Source organism: Coregonus clupeaformis, chromosome 25 (assembly GCF_020615455.1).
Source record: "Coregonus clupeaformis isolate EN_2021a chromosome 25, ASM2061545v1, whole genome shotgun sequence".
In the NCBI taxonomy this organism is placed as follows: Eukaryota; Metazoa; Chordata; class Actinopteri; order Salmoniformes; family Salmonidae; genus Coregonus; species Coregonus clupeaformis.
The window spans coordinates 479452-500615 of NC_059216.1; the positions used below are offsets into that span (position 1 = coordinate 479452).

The 21164-nt window shown below is 45.7% G+C and overlaps 1 protein-coding gene across 1 annotated transcript in view; it reads left to right on the plus strand.

The window, feature by feature from the left end:
* Positions 1 to 21164, plus strand: part of LOC121539146 (peroxidasin-like) — an 87334-nt gene that overhangs the window by 59443 nt on the left and 6727 nt on the right. The window contains exons 11-19 of the mRNA XM_041847426.1: positions 817 to 1092; positions 2820 to 2932; positions 5404 to 5560; positions 6412 to 6520; positions 11797 to 11954; positions 13833 to 14839; positions 15000 to 15496; positions 15605 to 15739; positions 15937 to 16145. Coding sequence (XP_041703360.1) covers positions 817 to 1092; positions 2820 to 2932; positions 5404 to 5560; positions 6412 to 6520; positions 11797 to 11954; positions 13833 to 14839; positions 15000 to 15496; positions 15605 to 15739; positions 15937 to 16145 — 2661 coding nt within the window. The remainder of the gene's footprint in view (positions 1 to 816; positions 1093 to 2819; positions 2933 to 5403; positions 5561 to 6411; positions 6521 to 11796; positions 11955 to 13832; positions 14840 to 14999; positions 15497 to 15604; positions 15740 to 15936; positions 16146 to 21164) is intronic.

A 21164-nucleotide genomic window follows, 5' to 3' on the forward strand; every position in this document is an offset into this window, starting at 1 on the left:
GCATTTAGAGAGAGTGAGTGGCAAACATCTATTTGCAATCTTCTGTAGTTTCTTGACTTTGGTGGAAATGGACAAACATGGACCAAGATATTAAGCAACGATGCACAGTATAATTTGCTTTCAATGAAGAACCATACGTGTAAATAGTATTTTTATGGTACAGATGTTTGTGTCTGGTAAGAATTGTCAGGTTAGCGTTTTTCGACAATAATCTTATTCTGGAGTTAGCTCTGCAGACTGGTCACTATCTAGCACAGCCACAAAGTCATAAAATCTGCTTTTAAACCTTAACCTTAACCCTACCCTTAACCACACTGCTAACCATAATGCCTAAAGCTAACCTTAAATTAAGACCAAAAAGCACATTTTTGTTTTCATGAATTTTTCCAATATAGCCAATTATGACTTTGCAGCTGACTTATCGCTCAGTTCTGCCTCCAGGACAAGACTCATGACAGTAAACGTCAACCTGCTAAGAATTGCCCATATACAGGCATCTTATTTATTTTATTTATTTTACCTTTATTTAACTAGGCAAGTCAGTTAAGAGCAAATTCTTATTTACAATGACGGCCTACACCGGCCAAACCCGGACGACGCTGGGCCAATTGTGCGCCGCCCTATGGGACTCCCAATCACGGCCGGTTGTGATACAGCCTGAAATCGAACCAGGGGGTCTGTAGTGACGCATCAAGCACTGAGATGCAGTGCCTTAGACCACTGCGCCACTCGGGAGCGGTCTTATTCAGCACACTGTTGAGAGAACATGATCTAACTTTTTTTGTGCCTAACTCTCCTGTGGTTCCTGTTCCCCAGCGACCCCCCAGTTCACAGTGACCCCCCAGGACCAGTCAGTGTTGGAGGGTCACACGGTGGACTTCACCTGTGTGGCCAGCGGCTACCCCCAGCCCGTCATCGCCTGGACACGGGGGGGCAGCCCCCTGCCCCAGGACCGCCGCCACCTGGTCCTCTCCATGGGCACGCTGAGGATCGCCCGCGTGGCGCCCCATGACGAGGGCCAGTATGAGTGCCAGGCCGTTAGCCCGCTGGGCACGGTTCGCACCGCCGTACAGCTTAACATACAGCAGAGAGGTGAGACGAATCTCTACTCTATACCTTAGCAGGATCCAGATGTTATGCCTGATGTATGAATATGACATGAATCTGCATGCTGTTATGATTGACGTATGAATTCAAATGTTGTGTCTAGAGTGGTAATTATAGTGTTTTGTTTTAAGCACTTTTCTAAACATCCAAGGACACCTTGTCAATGTTGACAATTTTTTGAAAACGCCATCTGTGACAAGATAATTATACTGCATTTTTGTGTAGGCTAGAAGGAAAAACATTTCAATGTGTTATTGTAAGGGCCTCTCCAAAGAGTGGAGTGGAGGGTAGTAAAGATTGAGAGAGTGGGAGTGACGGTACACAACGTCTTGGGCTAATTTGTCGTTTACACTCTAGACAGCCTGCAATCAGAGAAATAATATAATAATAATATATGCCATTTAGCAGACGCTTTTATCCAAAGCGACTTACAGTCATGTGTGGGTATGGGTGGTCTCTCTCTCTCTCTCTCTCTCTCTCTCTCTCTCTCTCTCTCTCTCTCTCTGTGGAACAGAAATGAAAGGCTTGTAGTTGTAAGTAGGATGTTGAGCAGAGCGGGGCAGGAAAGCATGGCACTCTGTAATCCCAGATGACACCATGTTTTCCATGTAGTAATGGCTGTTAACATGCAGTACATGTTACATAATGGCCTACAACACTGTAAACCCTGTACACCCAACCCTGAGCAACACTTTAGTGATGGCTGCTTAAACAAAATGTGACTTTCAGCGAGACAGACAGAGAGAGAGGGAGACAGGCAGACAGAGACACACTGTACGTGGACAGGTAAAGATTAATGGCTAGTTGGCTACATTGACATACATGTTTTTTAGCCTGACAGCATTAGATCATAGGGTGTGTTCGGAGCGTTGTAGTGTTTCCTAGCATTGAGTTTCCTACACTGTTAGAAAAAAAGGGTTCCAAAAGGGTTCTTCAGCTGTCCCTATAGGAGAACCCTTTTTGGTTCCAGGTAGAATCCTTTTTGGTTCAATGTAGAACCCTCTGTGGAAAGGGTTCTACGTGAAACCCAAAAGGGTTCTGCCTGGAACCAAAAGGGGTTCTTCAACGGGTTCTCCTATGGGGACAGCCGAATAACTCTTTTAGGTTCTAGATAGCAACTTTCTTTCTAAGACTGTAGTCTACTTTGATATCTTGTGAACAGTTAATCTGCTTTAAACCTCAGGATCCCGCAGGGCTTAGCGGTCCTTCCTCAGAGGAAAAGTGATCTTCCCATGACCAGGTGGCTAGCTGCAGGGAATTTTTACTGTGAAGAGGAAAAAGCACCTCCCCAGCTGTGTGTGAGAGAGAGAGGAGTGTACCCCGCATCTAATCACAGGGACACACTGAGTCACCTCTGGTTTTGACTGGATAGGACAGTAAATGAGCGTTGACCTTTGAGTGCTGTGTGTGAATGAAAAACTTCAGCTGGTCCCTGTTAATGTAATTAGAAGAGAGATTTAAGAGGACATGGAACTGAAACATGAAAAAGAGAGCGAGAGGGTATGAGGGTGCGTGCACATGTCTGTGTGTGTGTGCGTGTGCGTGTGTGTGTGTGTGCGTCCCAGCAATAGAATAATGTATTAGTGTCTGTTTTGACATGCTGAGAACATTTGGATGACAAAGTGTCTTTACTGCATTGGGATTCATTGCACTGCACTGTGAGCTGCTGCACGCATTGATGTAATCATTAACACATGTTTTTAAATCATCAGTAACGCCTGTTTTCACAAATGCTCCAAGGGACGTGACTGTGGAGTCTGGCACGGACGTCCAGATTCCCTGCAGAGCTCAGGGACAGCCCGAGCCTGTCCTCACATGGAACAAGGTTAGACACCTGTCACCTACTACTGGTCGCCGTTGTCACCGCCTCCACGGCAACAAGGCTAGCATAGCCAGGCTCTCGCTGAGGACAGGGGATGGGGAGAGGAGGGATGGGGAGAGGAGGGATGGGGAGAGGAGGGATGGGGAGAGGAGGGATGGGGAAAGGGAAGGGGTAAGGAAGTAAAGGTCTGCTCAGATCAGGTAAATTTCCCAATATTAGTAGGCCAATATTTATGAAAACGTTATTTTGTACAACCTAGAATATCACAGCCTATTGTAAAACATAGCAATGTAACCCAAGCTGATTTGATAGACTCCATATAACCCAACCAGGTCAGGCATTTTTTGCATTTTAGTAATTTAGCTTGCAGTTAGTGAATTGATCTTATGCTAGCTAGGTGGGATAATCACATATCACAGTAATAGTAAGTACATTTTTCCTCAATAAAGTAGCTATCAGCAAAGTCAAAGGTAGTAAGTGGGGATGGGGGGGTCAAGTGCTAGTGTTAGTTCATGAAAGGCATTATATACACTACATGACCAAAAGTATATGGACACCTGCTCGTCGAACATCTCATTCCAAAATCCTGGGCATTAATATGGAGTTGGTCCCCCCTTTGCTGCTGTAACAGCCTCCACTCTTCTGGGAAGGCTTTCAACTAGATGTTGGAACATTGCTGCGGGGACTTGCTTCCATTCAACCACAAGAGCATTAGTGAGGTCGGGCATTGATGTTGGGTGATTAGACCTGGCTCGCAGTTGGCGTTCCAATGAATCCCAAAGGTGTTTGATGGGGTTGAGGTCAGGGCTCTGTGCAGGTCAGTCAACTTCTTCCACAACGGTCTCGACAAACCATTTCTGTATGGACCTCGCTTTGTGCATGGGGGCATTGTCATGCTGAAACAGGAAAGGGCCTTCCACAAACTGCTGCCACAAAGTTGGAAGCACAGAATCATCTAGAATGTCATTGTATGCTGTGGCGTTAAGATTTCCCTTCACTGGAACTAGCCCGAACCATGAAAAACAGCCCCAGACCATTAGTCCTCCTACACCAAACAGTTGGCACTATGCATTGGGGCAGGTAGAGTTCTCCTGGCATCTGCCAAACCCAGATTCGTCTGTCGGACTGCCAGATGGTGAAGCGTGATTCATCACTCCAGAGAACGTGTTTCTGTCACGTAAACTGATGTGGATGCAGTGGTGGAATCAAGCGCAGGACAAGGAGGCTATTTCCAAAATGACTTTACTTATAATGCTCAAAGACAAAACAAACGGCCTCAAAACAAAGGAGGCGAACGATTACGCACACGTGTAAAACACTAAACATCTAACGATACACCAATCGGACAGGCGTACAATTACACACAACTGCAAACAAACCAAAAGGGAAACTTATAGGTGACATAATCAATACTCAATACGAAACAGGTGCACACACAAGACCAGACCAAACAAACATCGAGAACATCCAGCGGTAGCAGCTAGTACTCCGGGGACGACGAACGCCGAAGCCTGCCCGAGCAAGGAGGAGGAGCAGTCTCGGCAGAATCCGTGACAGTTTCCACTGCTCCAGAGTCCAATGGCGGTGAGCTTTACACCACTCCAGCTGACGCTTGGCATTGGCTGCTCGGCCATGGAAACCCATTTCATGAAGCTCCCGACGAACAGTTATTGTGCTGACATTGCTTCCAGAGGCAGTTTGGAACTAGTGAGTGTTGCAACCGAGGACAGACGATTTTTACGCGCTTCAGCACTCAGTGGTTCCGTTCTGTGAGTTTGTGTGGCCTACCACTTCGCGGTTGAGCTGTTGTTGCTCCTAGACGTTTCCACTTCACAGTAGCAGACCTTACAGTTGACCGGGGCAGCTCTAGCAGGACAGAAATTTGATGAACTGACTTGTTGTAAAGGTAGCATCCTATGACGGTGCCACGTTGAAAGTCACTGAGCTCTTCAGTTAGGCCATTCTACTGCCAATAATTGTCTATGGCTGTGTGCTCGATCTGATACACCTGTCAGCAATGGGTGTGGCTGAAATAGCCAAATCCACTAATTCGAAGGGGTGTCCACATACTTTTGTATATATAGTGTATATATATTTGCTTTGGGATTATTTAAGATACTCTTTGAAGAGGTAGGGTTTCAGATGTTTTCAGAAGATGGGCAGGGACTCTGCTGTCCTAGCTTCAGGGGGAAGCTGGTTGCACCATTGTGGTGCCAGGACAGAGAAGAGCTTGGACTGGGCTGAGCGGGAGCTGCCCTCCCATAGGGGTGGGAGGGCCAAGAGACCAGAGGTGGCAGAATGGAGTGCTCGGGTTGGGATGTAGGGTTTAGTAGGCCTGTCAGACCCTATTGCTTTGACAGTGTAACTCAAGACTGTTTCCTACTGTGAGGCCTTATGGCTGTGTTTCCCCATTACCCCACACTAGTCCACACCTCCTGACCTTTCAACCCTTGTCTCTCCCGGCAACTCTGCAGGACGGTGTCCAGGTGACGGAAAGTGGGAAGTTCCACATCGCCCCTGAGGGCTTCCTGGAGGTCAAGGACGTGGGTCTAGCCGACAGCGGACGCTACGAGTGTGTTGCCCGCAACCCTATTGGCTACCAGTCCGCTAGCATGGTGCTCACCGTCCTAGGTAAGACACAGCTAGAGTATGCTAAGCTATGCTAACTCTAATCGTGGAGAACTACAGACATTGCAGGCTTTTGTTCCAGCCCTACTCTAACACACCTGATTCAGCTGATAGTTGAATCAGATGTGTTTTTGCTGGGATAGAACCAAACGCCTGCACACACCCCACACCTCACCAGGCCAAGGCTTTGTGACCGCTGTAACACAGCTATTGTAACACCATAGGTTGGGCCTACTCCTCAGCTCTAGCCCCAGTGTTGCTTATTTTCCTTGGCCTGCCTGCATGCTGTCTCGTAGCCGATGCTAGCTAGCGTGTCGTCAGTGAACTGTGACCATGTTGGGTTGTTGTTGGACCGGTCTGCAGCCCACATGCCAGACACTCAATGTTTTACATGGCACACTGTAGAACTACACTACACTGTCTGCCAGAAATGTGTTCTCTTCTCTCCAGTCTAACCCTATATGGTGCAATCACCCAGTTGCTCTATGGGCAGTCTGGACAGAGTATTATTTAGGCCTGTAGTTTAACCTAGGTCAGGGGTCGGGGGGGGTTAAAAAAAAGTACAATCACCAGGAATTCATCAAGAAATTAGTTTAATTTAAGAAATCTGTTTCCAAGTATTCTCATGAATACAAAAAGAGACGTGAACGTGTCTCAATGTAATCCTGAATCTAGTTGCCTACCCCTGATCTAGGTTATAATAACTATCTCATACTGTCTTGACCATGACACAACAGATGACATACGCAGTTGAAACATCTGATGTCAGTTTATGGCAAATGATTCTATTGTTTTATTATCAGTATTAGTTCATTTTACGACTGGCTATGAAAGCAGTGCCTATCTGTTTGCAGTGCCTCCAGTAAGTAGACAAGGGGACACCTTTGTGACGTCGTCTATTGAAGAGGCCATCCGCAACGTGGACAGTGCCATCGAATCCACCAGGAGGCATCTGTTTGATGGGTAAGTGAAATGCCCTTTTAGTCAGTGGGTTGGAATCAGGCTTATGACTCTAAGCTTTGTTGTATTATAATTTCTGGAACCTACAGTACCAGTCAAAAGTTTGGACACACCTACTCATTCAAGGGTTTTTATTAAAAAAAATTACATTGTAGAATAATAGTGAAGACATAAACACTATGAAATAACACATGGAATCATGAACTAACCAAAAAAGTGTGGTGATGTCTGGGGATTGTGGAGGCCAGATCATCTGATGCAGCACTCCATCACTCTCCTTCTTGGTAAAATATCCCTTACACAGCCTGGAGGTGTGTTGGGTCATTGTCCTGTTGAAAAACAAATGATAGTCCCACTAAGCCCAAACTAGATGTGTTGGCGTATCTCTGCAGAATGCTGTGGTAGCCATGCTGGTTAAGTGTGCCTTGAATTCTAAATAAATCACTGACAGTGTCACCAGCAAAGCACCCCCACACCATAACACCTCCTCCTCCATGCTTTACGGTGGGAAATACACATGCAGATTTCATCCGTTCACCCACACCGCGTCTCACAAAGACACGGCGATTTGATCCAGAAATCTCCAATTTGGACTCCAGACCAAAGGACACATTTCCACCGGTCTAATGTCCATTGCTCGTGCAATTCGACCATGAAGGCCTGATTCACACAGTCCCCTCTGAACAGTTGATGTTATGTGTCTGTTACTTGAACTCTGTGAAGCATTTATTTGGGCTGCAATTTCTGAGGCTGGTAACTCTAATGACCTTATCCTCTGCAGCAGAGGTAACTCTGGGTCTTTCATTCCTGTGGCGGTCCTCATGAGAGCCAGTTTCATCATAGCACTTGATGGTTTTTGCGACTGCACTTGAAGAAACTTTCAAAGTTCTTGAAATGTTCCGTATTGACTAACCTTCATGTCTTAAAGTAATGATGGACTGTTGTTTCTCTTTGCTTATTTGAGCTGTTCTTCCCATAATATGGACTTGGTCTTTTACCAAATAGGGCTATCTTCTGTATACCTCCCTACCTTGTCACAACACAACTGATTGGCTCAAATGCATTAAGAAGGAAATAAATTCCACAAATTAACTTTGAATCCACAAATTAACTTTTAAGAAGGCACACCTGTTAATTGAAATGCATTCCAGGTGACTACCTCATGAAGTTGGTTGAGAGAATGCCAAGAGTGTGCAAAGATGTCATCTAGGCAAAGGGTGGCTATTTGAAGAATCTCAAATACAAAACATATTTTTGATTTGTTTAACACTTTTTTGGTTACTACATGATTCCATATGTGTTATTTCATAGTTTTGATGTCTTCACTATTATTCTACAATGTAAAAAATAGTAAAAATAAAGAAAAACCCTTGAATGAGTAGGTGTGTCCAAACTTTTTACTGGTAGTGTATCTTGAGTCATGTTTTGTGTGTGAGCTCTTTGAACTAATGATGTGGTTAACAGGAGCATGTTTCCATACGCACACACACACACACACACACACACACACTATCACACCCTGGCTCTGGGGACTCTATATGTTGAGCCAGGGTGTGTAGATTCTATGTGTTTATGTTCTGTGTGGGAGTTCTAGTGTTGTATTTCTATGTTGGCCAGAGTGGCTCCCAATCAGAGGCAACGAGTGTCAGCTGTTGCTGGTTGTCTCTGATTGGGAACCATATTTAAACAGTCTGTTTTCCCATAGTGTTTGTGGGATCTTGTTCCTTTTGGTTTGTTCCGTGTTGGTTGTGTTTAACATAGGACGTCACGTTATCGTTTATTGTTTTGTTTATCGTGTATTCAGTAAATAAAGAAGTATGTTCGTTCATCACGCTGCGCCTTGGTCTACTCCGTTCAACGATCGTGACACACACACACACACACACACACACACACACACACACAGCCAGCTAGCTGGTGATTTCCAGCTCTATTCTAATGACATACCCAGATAGTGACCTGCCTCTGGGCCCTCAGAGCTCAGTGGCTTCACTGGCTTGTGTGTTTGTGTTTGTGCTCTGTAACTGACTACACCCGATGTATCATCCTCACTATACAGTTGAAGTCGGAAGTTTACATACACTTAGGTTGTGTCAAGAATGCTGTAGGTGGGTGTAGTGGTGGAATCAAGCGCAGGACACCGAAGTATAGTCCAAAAGACTTTAGTTCAATTTCCAACAAGGAAAATACGAACAAACTTGCCCGAAGGCGAAACTACGCACGAAGGCGACAAAACAAAAGGCGCACTAAACATGTGCGTAAACGCTCCAACACAGTGGAGTAAAGCTCAACCGAGCGAATAAGCAATATACAAGCACAACACACGACAGAAATAAATCAATCACACACAACACTAGACAAACACAACGAGAAACTTATAGGACACTAATTACGCTAAACGAGAACAGGTGTCACAACAAACAGACAAAAGCAAACGAACATGAAACATACAACGGTGGCAGCTAGTATTCCGGAGACAACGAACGCCGAAGCCTGCCTGAACAAGGAAGAGAGGCAGCCTCGGCCGAAACCGTGACAGGTTGGAGTCATTAAAACTTGTTTTTCAACTACTCCACACATTTCTTGTTAACAAACTATAGTTTTGGCAAGTCGGTTAGGACATCTACTTTGTACATGACACAAGTAATCTTTCCAACAATTGTTTACGGACAGATTATTTCACTTATAATTCACTATATCACAATTCCAGTGGGTCAGAAGTTTACATACACTAAGTTGACTGTGCCTTTAGACAGCTTGGAAATTTCCAGAAAATTATGTCATGGCTTTAGAAGCTTCTGATAGGCTAATTGACATAATTTGAGTCAATTGGAGGTGTACCTGTGGATGTATTTCAAGGCCTACCTTCAAACTCAGTGCCTCTTTGCTTGACATCATGGGAAAATCAAAAGAAATCAGCCAAGACCTCAGAAAAAGGAAAAAAGTCTGGTTCATCCTTGGGAGCAATTTCCAAATGCCTGAAGGTACCATGTTCATCTGTACAAACAATAGTACGCAAGTACACCATGGGACCACGCAGCCGTCATACCGCTCAGGAAGGAGACGCGTTCTGTCTCCTAGAGATGAACGTACTTTGGTGCGAAAACTGCACATCAATCCCACAAAAACAGCAAAGGACCTTGTGAAGATGCTGGAGGAAACAGGTACAAAAGTATCTATATCCACAGTAAAACAAGTCATATATCGACATAACCTGAAAGGCCGCTTAGCAAGGAAGAAGCCACTGCTCCAAAACCACCATAAAAAAGCCAGACTACAGTTTGCAACTGCACATTGGGACAAAGATCATACTTTTTGGAGAAAATAGAACTGTTTGGCCACAATGACCATCGTTATGTTTGGAGGAGAAATGGGGACGCTTTCAAGCCGAAGAACACCATCCCAACCGTGAAGCACGGGGGTGGCAGCATCATGCTGTGGGGGTGCTTTGCTGCAGGAGGGACTGGTGCACGTCACAAAATAGATAGCATCATGAGGAAGGAAAATTATGTGGATATATTGAAGCAACATCTCAAGACATCAGTCAGGAAGTTAAAGCTTGGTCGCAAATGGGTCTTCCAAATGGACAATGACCCCAAGCATACTTCCAAAGTTGTGGCAAAATGGCTTACGGACAACAATGTCAAGGTATTGGAGTGGCCATCACAAAGCCCTGACCTCAATCCTATAGAAAATGTGTGGGCAGAACTGAAAAAGTGTGTGCGAGCAAGGATGTCTACAAACCTGACTCAATTACACCAGCTCTGTCAGGAGGAATGGGCCAAAATTCACCCAACTTATTGTGCGAAGCTTGTGGAAGTCTACCTAAAATGTTTGACCCAAGTTTAAAAAATTTAAGGCAATGCTACCAAATACTAATTGAGTGTATGTAAACTTCTGACCCACTGGAAATGTGATGAAAGAAATAAAAGCTGAAATAAATCATTCTCTCTACTATTATTCTGACATTTCACATTCTTAAAATAAAGTGGTGATCCTAACTGACCTAAAACAGGGAATTTCTACTAGGGGCGGCAGGTAGCTTAGTGGTTAAGAGCGTTGTGCCAGTAACCCAAAGTTCGCTGGTTCTAATCTCCGAGCCGACTATGTGAAAAATATGTTGATGTGCCCTTGAGCAAGGCACTTAACCCTAATTGCTCCTGTAAGTCACTCTGGATAAGAGTGTCTGCTAAATGACTAAAATGTAAATGTCAGGAATTGTGAAAACCTGAGTTTAAATGTGTTTGGCTAAGGTGTATGTAAACTTCCGACTTCAACTGTATATGACTAGCATGTCAAACGTTATTAATTTGGATGCTCTAAATACTACATATTTCTTTGTAATACTATGTATTTCTTTATAATACTACATACTGTACATATTTGTAAGGAGGAGAAGGGAATGTGCTTTGTGTCTTTAGCCATGTATGTCTCTAAATGATAGCCATTTGTTTTGATTTGGGGTTGGGTGTGGCACCTGCAGAGGAGGCACGTGGTAGTGCCCTGCCTGGCATGGACTAGCCCAACCCGTGTATGTGCTTGATTGTGTGTGTGTGTGTGTCCGTGTGTGCCATGGTTTATAAAGGCCACGTTCAAAGCACCTCATAAATAACAATGTAGTCATTGGATGGAGTCAAAGGATGTAATGCCCATATTAGGAAGTGAAGGCAGGTTTATACACATACCTATACTTGCTAGGGTTTTGTTTATTCACTCACACCTGTTTGTTGTTGGTGAGGAGAATCTGCATGTTGAACTTTTATTGACTGCGGTGCTTGTTTGAACTCTTTTACCTGCTCATGTCATTTGGTTCAGGAGGGATGTTTCATCATTCAATACTGGTAGACACATTAGAGTTGTTTTACCTGCCAAGAAAACATTAGAAACTAAACATGATTCGATTTCTCTCTCTAACCACCCCTCTTCTCTCTCTCTCTCTGTCTCTCTTACCCTCTCTCTCTCTCTCTCTCTCTCTCTCTCTCTCTCTCTCTCTCTCTCTCTCTCTCTCTCTCTGTCTCTCTTTCCCTCTCTCTCTCTCTCTCTCTCCCCTCTCTCTCTCTCTCTCTCTCTCTCTGTCTCTCTCTCTCTGTCTCTCTTACTCTCTCTCTCTCTCTCTCTCTCTCTGTCTCTCTCTCTCTGTCTCTCTTACCCTCTCTCTCTCTCTCTCTCTCTCTCTCTCTCTCTCTCTCTCTCTCTCTCTCTCTCTCTCTCTCTCTTACCCTCTCTCTCTCTCTCTCTCCCCCTCTCTCCCACCTCTCTTCCCTTCCCTCTCTCTGTAGTAACCCTCGTACACCTGGAGAGTTGCTGGCCCTATTTCGTTACCCCAGGGACCCCTACACAGTGGAGCAGGCCAGGGCAGGGGAGATCTTCGAACAAACTCTGCTCCTCATCCAGAACCACGTAAACCAGGGCCTCATGGTCGACACCAACGGCACAGGTGAGACAGCAGACAGCTAGCCCTATGGAATAAAGAGGACATGTAAGGCTTTGATTGGGTTATGAGTTAGCAGACTTTCTATGCAATGTGAACGTATGGAAGTGAGGAGGACATTGCCCCAATCCACAAACATTCACCCAATGGGTTACTTTAGTTGGAGTTTTCTAAACATCTCTGGCTGTAGATAGATGTGTATGATATCTGTATGCCATTTTCTTCTCATTCTGACCCGGGGCCAGTGAGATAACCACTGAGCATTTGACTGGATGCTCATTAAGGGTTTTACTACCGATATGTCATGCCTAATGTGGTCAGTTGTCAAGGGTGAAAGCCATCCCAGATTTGGAAGGTACAGGGAGGTGTCCAATGACCCAAACAAGGGGACTGGTCCCCCATATTTAGGATTGATGAGAGAGAGTGAGAGAGAGAGAGAGAGAGAGAGAGTACAGACTCAGTAAGCATAGCCTTGCTATTGAGAAAGGCCGCCATAGGCAGACCTGGCTCTCAAGAGAAGAAAGGCTATGTGCACACTGCCCACAAAATGAGGTGGAAACTGAGCTGCACTTCCTAACCTCCTGCCAAATGCATGACCATATTAGAGACACATATTTCCCTCAGATTACAGAGATCCACAAAGAATTAGAAAACAAACCCAATTTTGATAAACTCCCTTATCTACTGGGTGAAAAACCAGTGTGCCATCACAGCAGCAAGATTTGTGACCTGTTGCCACAAGAAAAGGGCAACCAGTGAAGAACAAACACCATTGTAAAGACATTATTTTCCCATTTGTACTTTAAGTATTTGCACATTGTTACAACACTGTATATATACATAATATGACATTTGAAATGTGTTTATTATTTTGGAACTTCTGAGTGTAATGTTTACTGTTAATATTTATTGTTTATTTCACTTTTGTTAACAATCTAATTCACTTGCTTTGGCAATATTAACATATGTTTCCCATGGAGAGAGAGAGAGAGAGAGAGAGAGAGAGAGAGAGAGAGAGAGAGAGAGAGAGAGAGAGAGAGAGAGAGAGAGAGAGAGAGAGAGAGAGAGAGAGAGAGAGAGAGAGAGAGAGAGAGAGAGAGAGAGAGAGAGAGAGAGAGAGAGAGAGAGAAGAGAGAGAGAGAGAGAGAGAGAGAGAGAGAGAGAGAGAGAGAGAGAGAGAGAGAGAGAGAGAGAGAGAGAGAGAGAGAGAGAGAGAGAGAGAGAGAGAGAGAGAGAGAGAAGAGAGAGAGAGAGAGAGAGAGAGAGAGAGAGAGAGAGAGAGAGAGAGAGAGAGAGAGAGAGAGAGAGAGAGAGAGAGGTGTTTTCACAACAGCAGTGTGTGGGGGGAGAGGGTGTCCCTAACTTCTGCACGTCAGCAAAAACCATGTAGCCTGTTTGGTTTATGTCTATGTGACCTGGGACACCCTCTCCCCCCCCACACACTGCTACCCAGAAGGTTGTGTATGGCTGGATCGATTCTGTGAAGGACCAGAAGGGTGGAATTTGTGGGGAGATGGGAGGGTTGGTGGTTGTTGATGTTTCATCAGCTAGCTGACTTCTGAAGTCTCACTTTTCAAAATTGAGTTTAGTTACACAAAGCCCCTCACACGTCACACACACACACACACACTGAGCTGTAACACAGGAGCTGTCTAGTTTCCCAGCGAGTCAGGACATGTCAGAGGAACACTCCAATCTGTGCCCTCAAGATGCAGGTTTACATTCCCAGGGCAAACATTAGTAGCCTACATGCTCCTCTGTTAGGTGGAACTCTATTAATGTAGTGGTGTAGTACATAGCCCTGTGCTTGTTCTCTATATGTGGCCATATACAGTACACCATGAAGTCCTCACTATAACCTCCTGTCCCTCCCTTTGTCCCCAGCATTCCGCTACAATGACCTGGTGTCCCCTCACTTCCTGGATGTGATCGCCAACCTGTCAGGCTGCACGGCCCACCGCCGCTTCAACAACTGTTCTGACATCTGCTTCCACCAGAAGTACCGCAGCCACGACGGCACCTGCAACAACCTGCAGCACCCCATGTGGGGCGCCTCCCTCACCGCCTTCCAGCGCCTACTCAAGTCAGTCTACGACAACGGCTTCAACCTGCCGCGAGGCGCCAGCAGCCGCCATCACAACGGCCATGCCCTGCCCCTGCCCCGTCTCGTTTCCACCACCATGATCGGCACGGAGACCATCACCCCAGATGACCGCTACACCCACATGCTCATGCAGTGGGGACAGTTCCTGGACCACGATCTAGATTCCACCGTTGCTGCCCTCAGCCAATCACGTTTCTCTGACGGCCAGCTGTGCACCAATGTGTGCACCAACGACCCTCCCTGCTTCCCCATCCAGTTCCCCCCAGGGGACCCACGGCAGGCGCGCAGCGGGGCACGCTGCATGTTCTTCGTGCGCTCCAGTCCCGTGTGCGGCAGCGGCATGACATCACTCCTCATGAACAGCGTGTTTCCACGGGAACAGATCAACCAGCTGACGTCGTACATCGATGCGTCCAACGTGTACGGCAGCTCACGCCACGAGTCAGAGGAGGTCCGGGACCTGGCCAGTCAGAGGGGTCTGCTGAAGCAGGGCATCGTCCAGCGCTCTGGGAAGCCCCTGCTACCCTTCGCCACGGGGCCCCCTACAGAGTGTATGAGGGATGAGAACGAGAGTCCTATCCCCTGCTTCCTGGCTGGAGACCACAGGGCCAACGAGCAGCTGGGTCTGACAGCCATGCACACTGTGTGGTTCAGGGAACACAACCGCGTAGCTACAGAGCTGCTCAGACTCAACCCACACTGGGATGGAGACACCATCTACCACGAGGCAAGGAAGATAGTTGGCGCACAGATGCAGCACATCACCTACAACCACTGGCTGCCCAAGGTAAGAACCTGCACTGGATACTACGCTTTCATTATAGATGTACTACTCTGTCTCATACTCTAACCAATGGTCTTGTGAAGAGTCTTCAGATTGATGAAAGGTGCTGTCTCTGTAAATTATTATTATTGGTGATGATGATGATTGTCACCCCCTCCCTCAGGTCCTGGGTGACGCAGGCATGAAGCTGATGGGCGACTACCGCGGCTACAACCCTAACATCAATGCCGGCATCCTCAACGCCTTCGCCACGGCGGCATTCCGCTTCGGACACACCCTCATCAACCCCATCCTGTACCGGCTGGACGAGCACTTCCAGCCCATCCCCCAGGGCCACATCTCCCTGCACCGTGCCTTCTTCTCCCCCTTCCGCATTGTCAATGAGGGGGGAATCGACCCCCTACTGCGGGGCCTGTTTGGCGTGGCGGGGAAGATGCGTGTGTCGACCCAGCTGTTGAACACAGAGCTTACGGAGAGGCTGTTCTCCATGGCCCACTCTGTAGCGCTGGATCTGGCCGCCATGAACATCCAGAGAGGAAGGGATCATGGGATACCGCCCTACAACGACTACCGGACCTTCTGTAACCTGACCTCGGCACAGAGCTTTGACGACCTGAGGAATGAGATCAAGAACCCCCAAGTCAGGGAGAAGCTGCAGAGGTGCAAACCAGGTTTTAGCTATCAATCATTTGCAGACACACTTGAACTGTGGCTTCATTGGGGTTGAGTAACAGTGCTGTGACTGTCTGTCTATTCCTATCTCTCCAGGCTATACAGCACTCCCCTGAACATCGACCTGTTCCCTGCTCTGATGGCTGAGGACCTGGTTCCTGGGAGCCGGCTGGGACCCACCCTCATGTGTCTGCTGGCTGCCCAGTTCAAACGCCTTAGAGACGGGGACCGGTGAGCTCACATCTCAGCTACCAATTCTAGTCAGATTCATTCTGCTCATCCCCAACACATTTTTTAGGAGGATGAGAGAGAGAGAGAGAGAGATGGACACAGGGTAGGTTCTGTCTTTATGATGTGTGTTTACATGTAACTAGTGTAGACCTCCCTAACCCTCCATCCTCTCCTCTCCTCCTGGGTTGTGCTTCCAGGTTCTGGTATGAGAACCCAGGTGTATTCACCCCGGCCCAGCTGACCCAGCTGAAGCAGGCGTCTCTGACGAGGGTGCTGTGTGACAACAGTGACAACATCACTCGTATCCAGCAGGATGTGTTCAATGTGGCAGAGCTGCCCCACGGATATGGCAGCTGTGAAGAAATCCCCAACATTGACCTGCGCATGTGGCAGGACTGCTGCGAAGGTGGGTAACATAGAATATAAACCACACATTCATTCTGTCTTAAATTACTCCTTATTCCTTAAATAGTGCACTACTTTTTTTCATAGACATAGTGTATTGTCTTTCTATATGGCTTTGGTGAAAAGTAGTGATCTGTGGGAATGGGGAGTCTCTGGGATTGGTTGTGTTGATGCTGTTTTATACACATTGTGGAGTGTGACTATGGTCCAATACTCTTCAGTCAACTTCCTCTTCTCCTTCATCAGAATGGAATGATTTGAGGATTTACTGCTTCCATCTTGCTCAAAGATACAAAAAAAGATATCCAGACTGTTGGTACTGTTGGTAGACAGGGTTAATGTTTGGACGTTTATTTCTGTGGAATGTGATGTAGGAAGCAACAGGACAAGATGGGCTTTACATTTGATTAGGAGGCACCTGACTAGGCTTTGTGTAATCATTGGTCAGTACCCCCACAGTGTTTGAGACTGCATTTACAAACGTTTGACTGCATTTACAAAAGCTTTGTGCATTTGTCTGACAGTGCTATCTGTATGACTGCAATCATTTGCCTGCATGTGAAAACCCAGATAAGATAGGACCGAGATTACATAATACAAATGTGTTCAGGCTTTGTCTCATCACAGTGAAAAGGGCCATTGACTAGCTAGATTGGGTCCCCGGTTGTGGCTGTATAGGTTAGGGCTTGGGTATGATTGGAATTGATTAGTGGGTCAAGAATAGACCTTTAATCAACATTACAGTAAATGCCTTGGGTTATTCTTCAGATGTTGGGAGTGTGTTTGTCTTGAGAGATAAAGCTACCTCCTCTACTGTTCCCTACTACCTTCTGACCCCAGACTCCTGGTACATAACCAGGCTTTTTAAGACATTACCATGTGATTGTAAGGGTTAGAGATGCTATTGAGAGTTAGCCCTGATGTTGTATATTCCATCCCAGGGTTCCATTGACTAAACCAGCAGTAGGCTACATGACTGGGATGACTGGGCTTTCAGTGGGGGTTTGTCTCGCCCAATCTACTAAAATATATTATTTGTTTAACATGTCGTCACATGTACGAGCAGCGCAACCAATTCACCAATTTACTGAATTACCTGGGACACTTATGAAATTAAGTTATCTTCAGCCAAAGCATAGGCTAGTTGGAAATTATTGGAAATTATTGGAAAGATGGAATTGGTGTCTGGGGTGCAGGAGAGGTTTGGGTTTTTGGAGAGCAGCTGAATTTTCTCTCGCACGAACCCGAGTGGATGACTCTGAACCACTTATTCTGGGTGGCTGGGTGAGAATACAGGGATTCTGTGAGCAGCGGGTTATTACCCATAATAAGCTATTTACTCTCTACTGTGAGACACACTAGTCACAATGCACTTTTCCATTGGATCCTTTGAATGTGTTAGATGAAGTCATGATTTACACTGAGTAGGCATTCAGGGACTTTTGAGTTAAAAATAGTTTGTATTCAGGTGGATACGGGGGTGAAGTGGAGAGGTGGAGGGATGGGGGTGTACTCACCCTACTTTCACCCCACCCTCCCTCCACTGTTGCCTCTTGCCTGTGACATTAATATTGGTAATTTGGTTATTCATCAAGTCAAATGTTTTATTCTGGCCCGTATCAAAATCAGCCTTGGGCAACAGCCAACTAGTTTCACTAGTCCTTGCTATGAGCTCAGATAATATCCCTTGAGAACGTAATGATTTTGGGATTAAATATACGACTGTGGTTTAATGTCTCTTATCCTTAGATTATTGTTTTTCCTTTTTCTCTTGGCTCTGACCCTGAGTTCACTCAGCCTTCACAAATGAACATTGGAAAAGACAAGCTAATAAACAGTGAATATCCTGTCAGTGGAGAGGGTCAGACGTGGAGAGGGTCAGAGGAGAAGAGGAAAGAGTTATGTCTCTGGTTTCTGTGTGTGTGTGAGGCAAGACAAACTGTAGACAGATTCACATTAGCTCTGTTGAGAGAGAGATCATCAGGACGTGTGTGTGTGTGTGTGTGTGTGTGTGTGTGTGTGTGTGTGTGTGTGTGTGTGTGTTTCTGTTCATGCGAGCGAGAGTTTTGTTTTTGATAACATGTCTTTTATAGCTGAGTTTTTTTTTCATGTTATATGTGTTTTATAGCTTTTGTTTATCATCAAATCAAATCACATTTTATTTGTCACATGCGCCAAAAACAACAGGTGTAGATCTTACCGTGAAATGCTTACTTACAACAATGCAGTTCAAGAAATAGAGTTTAAAAAATATTTACTCAATAAACTAAATAAAAAGTAACACAATAAAATTACATAACAATAACGAGGCTATATACAGGGGGTACCGGTACCGAGTCAATGTGCGGGGGTACAGGTTAGTCGAGGTAGTTTGTATATGTAGGTTGGGGTAAAGTGACCATGCATAGATAATAAACAGCGAGTAGCAGCAATGTAAATAGTCCGGGTGGCCATTTGATTAATTGTTCAGCAGTATTATAGCTTGGGGGTAGAAGCGGTTAAGGAGCCTTTTGGACCTAGACTTGGCGCTCCGGTACCGCTTGTCTTGCGGTAGCAGAGAGAGCAGCCTATGACTTGGGTGACTGGTGTCTTTGACAATTTTTAGGGCCTTCCTCTGACAACGCCTGGTATATAGGTCCTGGAAGGCAGGAAGCTTGGCCCCAGTGATGTATTGGGCCTCTGTAGCGCCTTATGGTCAGATGCCGAGCAGTTGCCATACCAGGCGGTGATGCAACCGGTCAGGATGCTCTTGATAGTGCAGCTGTATAACTTTTTGAGGATCTGGGGACACATGCCAAATCTTTTCAGTCTCCTGAGGGGGAAAAGGTTTTGTCATGCCCTCTTCACGACTGTCTTGGTGTGTTTGGACCATGATAGTTTGTTGGTGATGTGGACACCAAGGAACTTGAAACTCTCGACACGCTCCACTACAGCCTCGTCAATGTTTTCCTGTAGCCCACGATCAGCTCCTTTGTCTTGCTCACATTAAGGGAGAGGTTGTTGTCCTGACACCACACTGCCAGGTCTCTGACCTCCTCCCTATAGGCTGTCTCATCGTTGTCGGTGATCAGGCCTACCACTGTTGTGTCGTCAGCAAACTTAATGATGGTGTTGGAGTCGTGCTTGGCCACGCAGTCCTGGGTGAACAGGGAGTACAGGAGGGGACTAAGCATGCACCCCTGAGGGGCCCCGGTATTGAGGATCAGTGTGGCAGATGTGTTGTTGCCTGCCCTTACCACCTGGGGGCGGCCCGTCAGGAAGTCCAGGATCCAGTTGCAGAGGGAGGTGTTTAGTCCCAGGGTCCCAACCTTAGAAGCTCCCACAGTGTAGGTTACAGCCCACTTAATTACAGGGCCTCTCTGTGCAACTGGCTTCTTTCAGGGGGTTTATTGTTATTTTATTATAAGGACGGTTGTGTTGTTTAGCAACTAAGCCGATGCGTGCGCATCTTGGGGGCAAAGCAGACGGTGTTGGCTTAGAATACGATTATTGACAACATGTAAATAATATTTTGTCTCCAAATGTTTATTGAAAACATAAATACATTTTCACAATAAGCACTTGTTGTCTCTCAAATACATCGCTACAGTTGTTGCTTAGCTAGCTGGTACATGCCATATTGTCATACAGTGGGCTCCAAAATTACTGGCACCCCTGACTGGCAATGCACAAACAATACTTTAAAAAATATAAACAATATAATTATAGAGATAAACTCAAAATACCAACATGTGAGAAATACTGTACTATATTAATGTTTCAATGGAACCAACCATACAATTATTGAATACAAAATAAATGTCACCAAAATCAAGGTTTCATAATTATTGGCACTCCTCATTTAGTACTGGCAAGGATAACACCATGGAGTCTTTTCCTGTAATGTTTGACAAGGTTAAGGAACACATTTGGAGGGATTTTGGACCATTCCTCTATGCAGATCCTTTCAAGATCCTTCACATTCTTGGGTTTGCGCTTATCAACTGCCCTCTTCAACTCAGCCCACAGATTTTCAATTGGTTTGAGGTCCGGCGACTGAGATGACCATGGCAGAACATTGATTTTGTTGTCACAGAACCATTTCTGTGTGGATCTTGAGGTATGTTTTGGGTCATTGTCTTGTTGGAAAGTCCACCTACGGCCAAGTCCCAGCCTTCTGGCAGAGGCAACCAGATTGTCAGCCAAAATTGCCTGATACTTGGTGGAATTCATTATGCCATCAATCTTAACCAGTGCCCCTGGACCTCTGGAATTAAAACAGCCCCAAAACATCACTGACCCACCACCATATTTCACCGTGGGTATGAGGTGCCTCTCCTTGTATGCATCTCTGTTTCGACGCCAAACATGCCGATGCTGTATTTGACCAACATTTTCAATTTTGGTCTCATCTGACCAGAGCACCTTCTTCCAGTCATAATTTAAATGACGTTTGGCAAACTCCAAGCGCTTGCGTATGTGTCTTGGGGTCAGAAAGGGCTTTCTTCTGGCAACCCTTCCAAAGAGCCTGTGGTTGTGGAGATGGCGTCTGATGGTGCTTTTTGAAACCTGGTGACCCCAAGACGCCACCAAGGCCTGCAATTCCTTCACAGTGATACTTGGGGATTTTGTTGCTTCCCTCACCATCCTCCTCCCTATCCTGGGGGGTAAAATGCATATGCCATCCTCTACCCGTGAGGTTTTCTACTGTTCCATATCGTTTAATTTTTTTAATAATTGCCCTGACAGTGCTCAGTGGTATATTCAATCGTTTGTGGATCTTCTTGTAACCATTACCAGATTTATGAAGGTCTACGACCATCTGTTTCTTTTGAACTGCCAGTTATTTTGTTTTCTTCATGTTGTTGGATGACAAAGGGATATTGCATGCGTGTTACCTCATTTTTATACCCTAGTGAAACAGGAAGTGATGTAATGGCTAAATATAGTTCCATTAGACTTAGATAAACTTAAAAAAGTGGAATTTAATTCCTGCTTTAATTTTGGTAGATGTAATTTACAATAATCTTTAAGGGTGCCA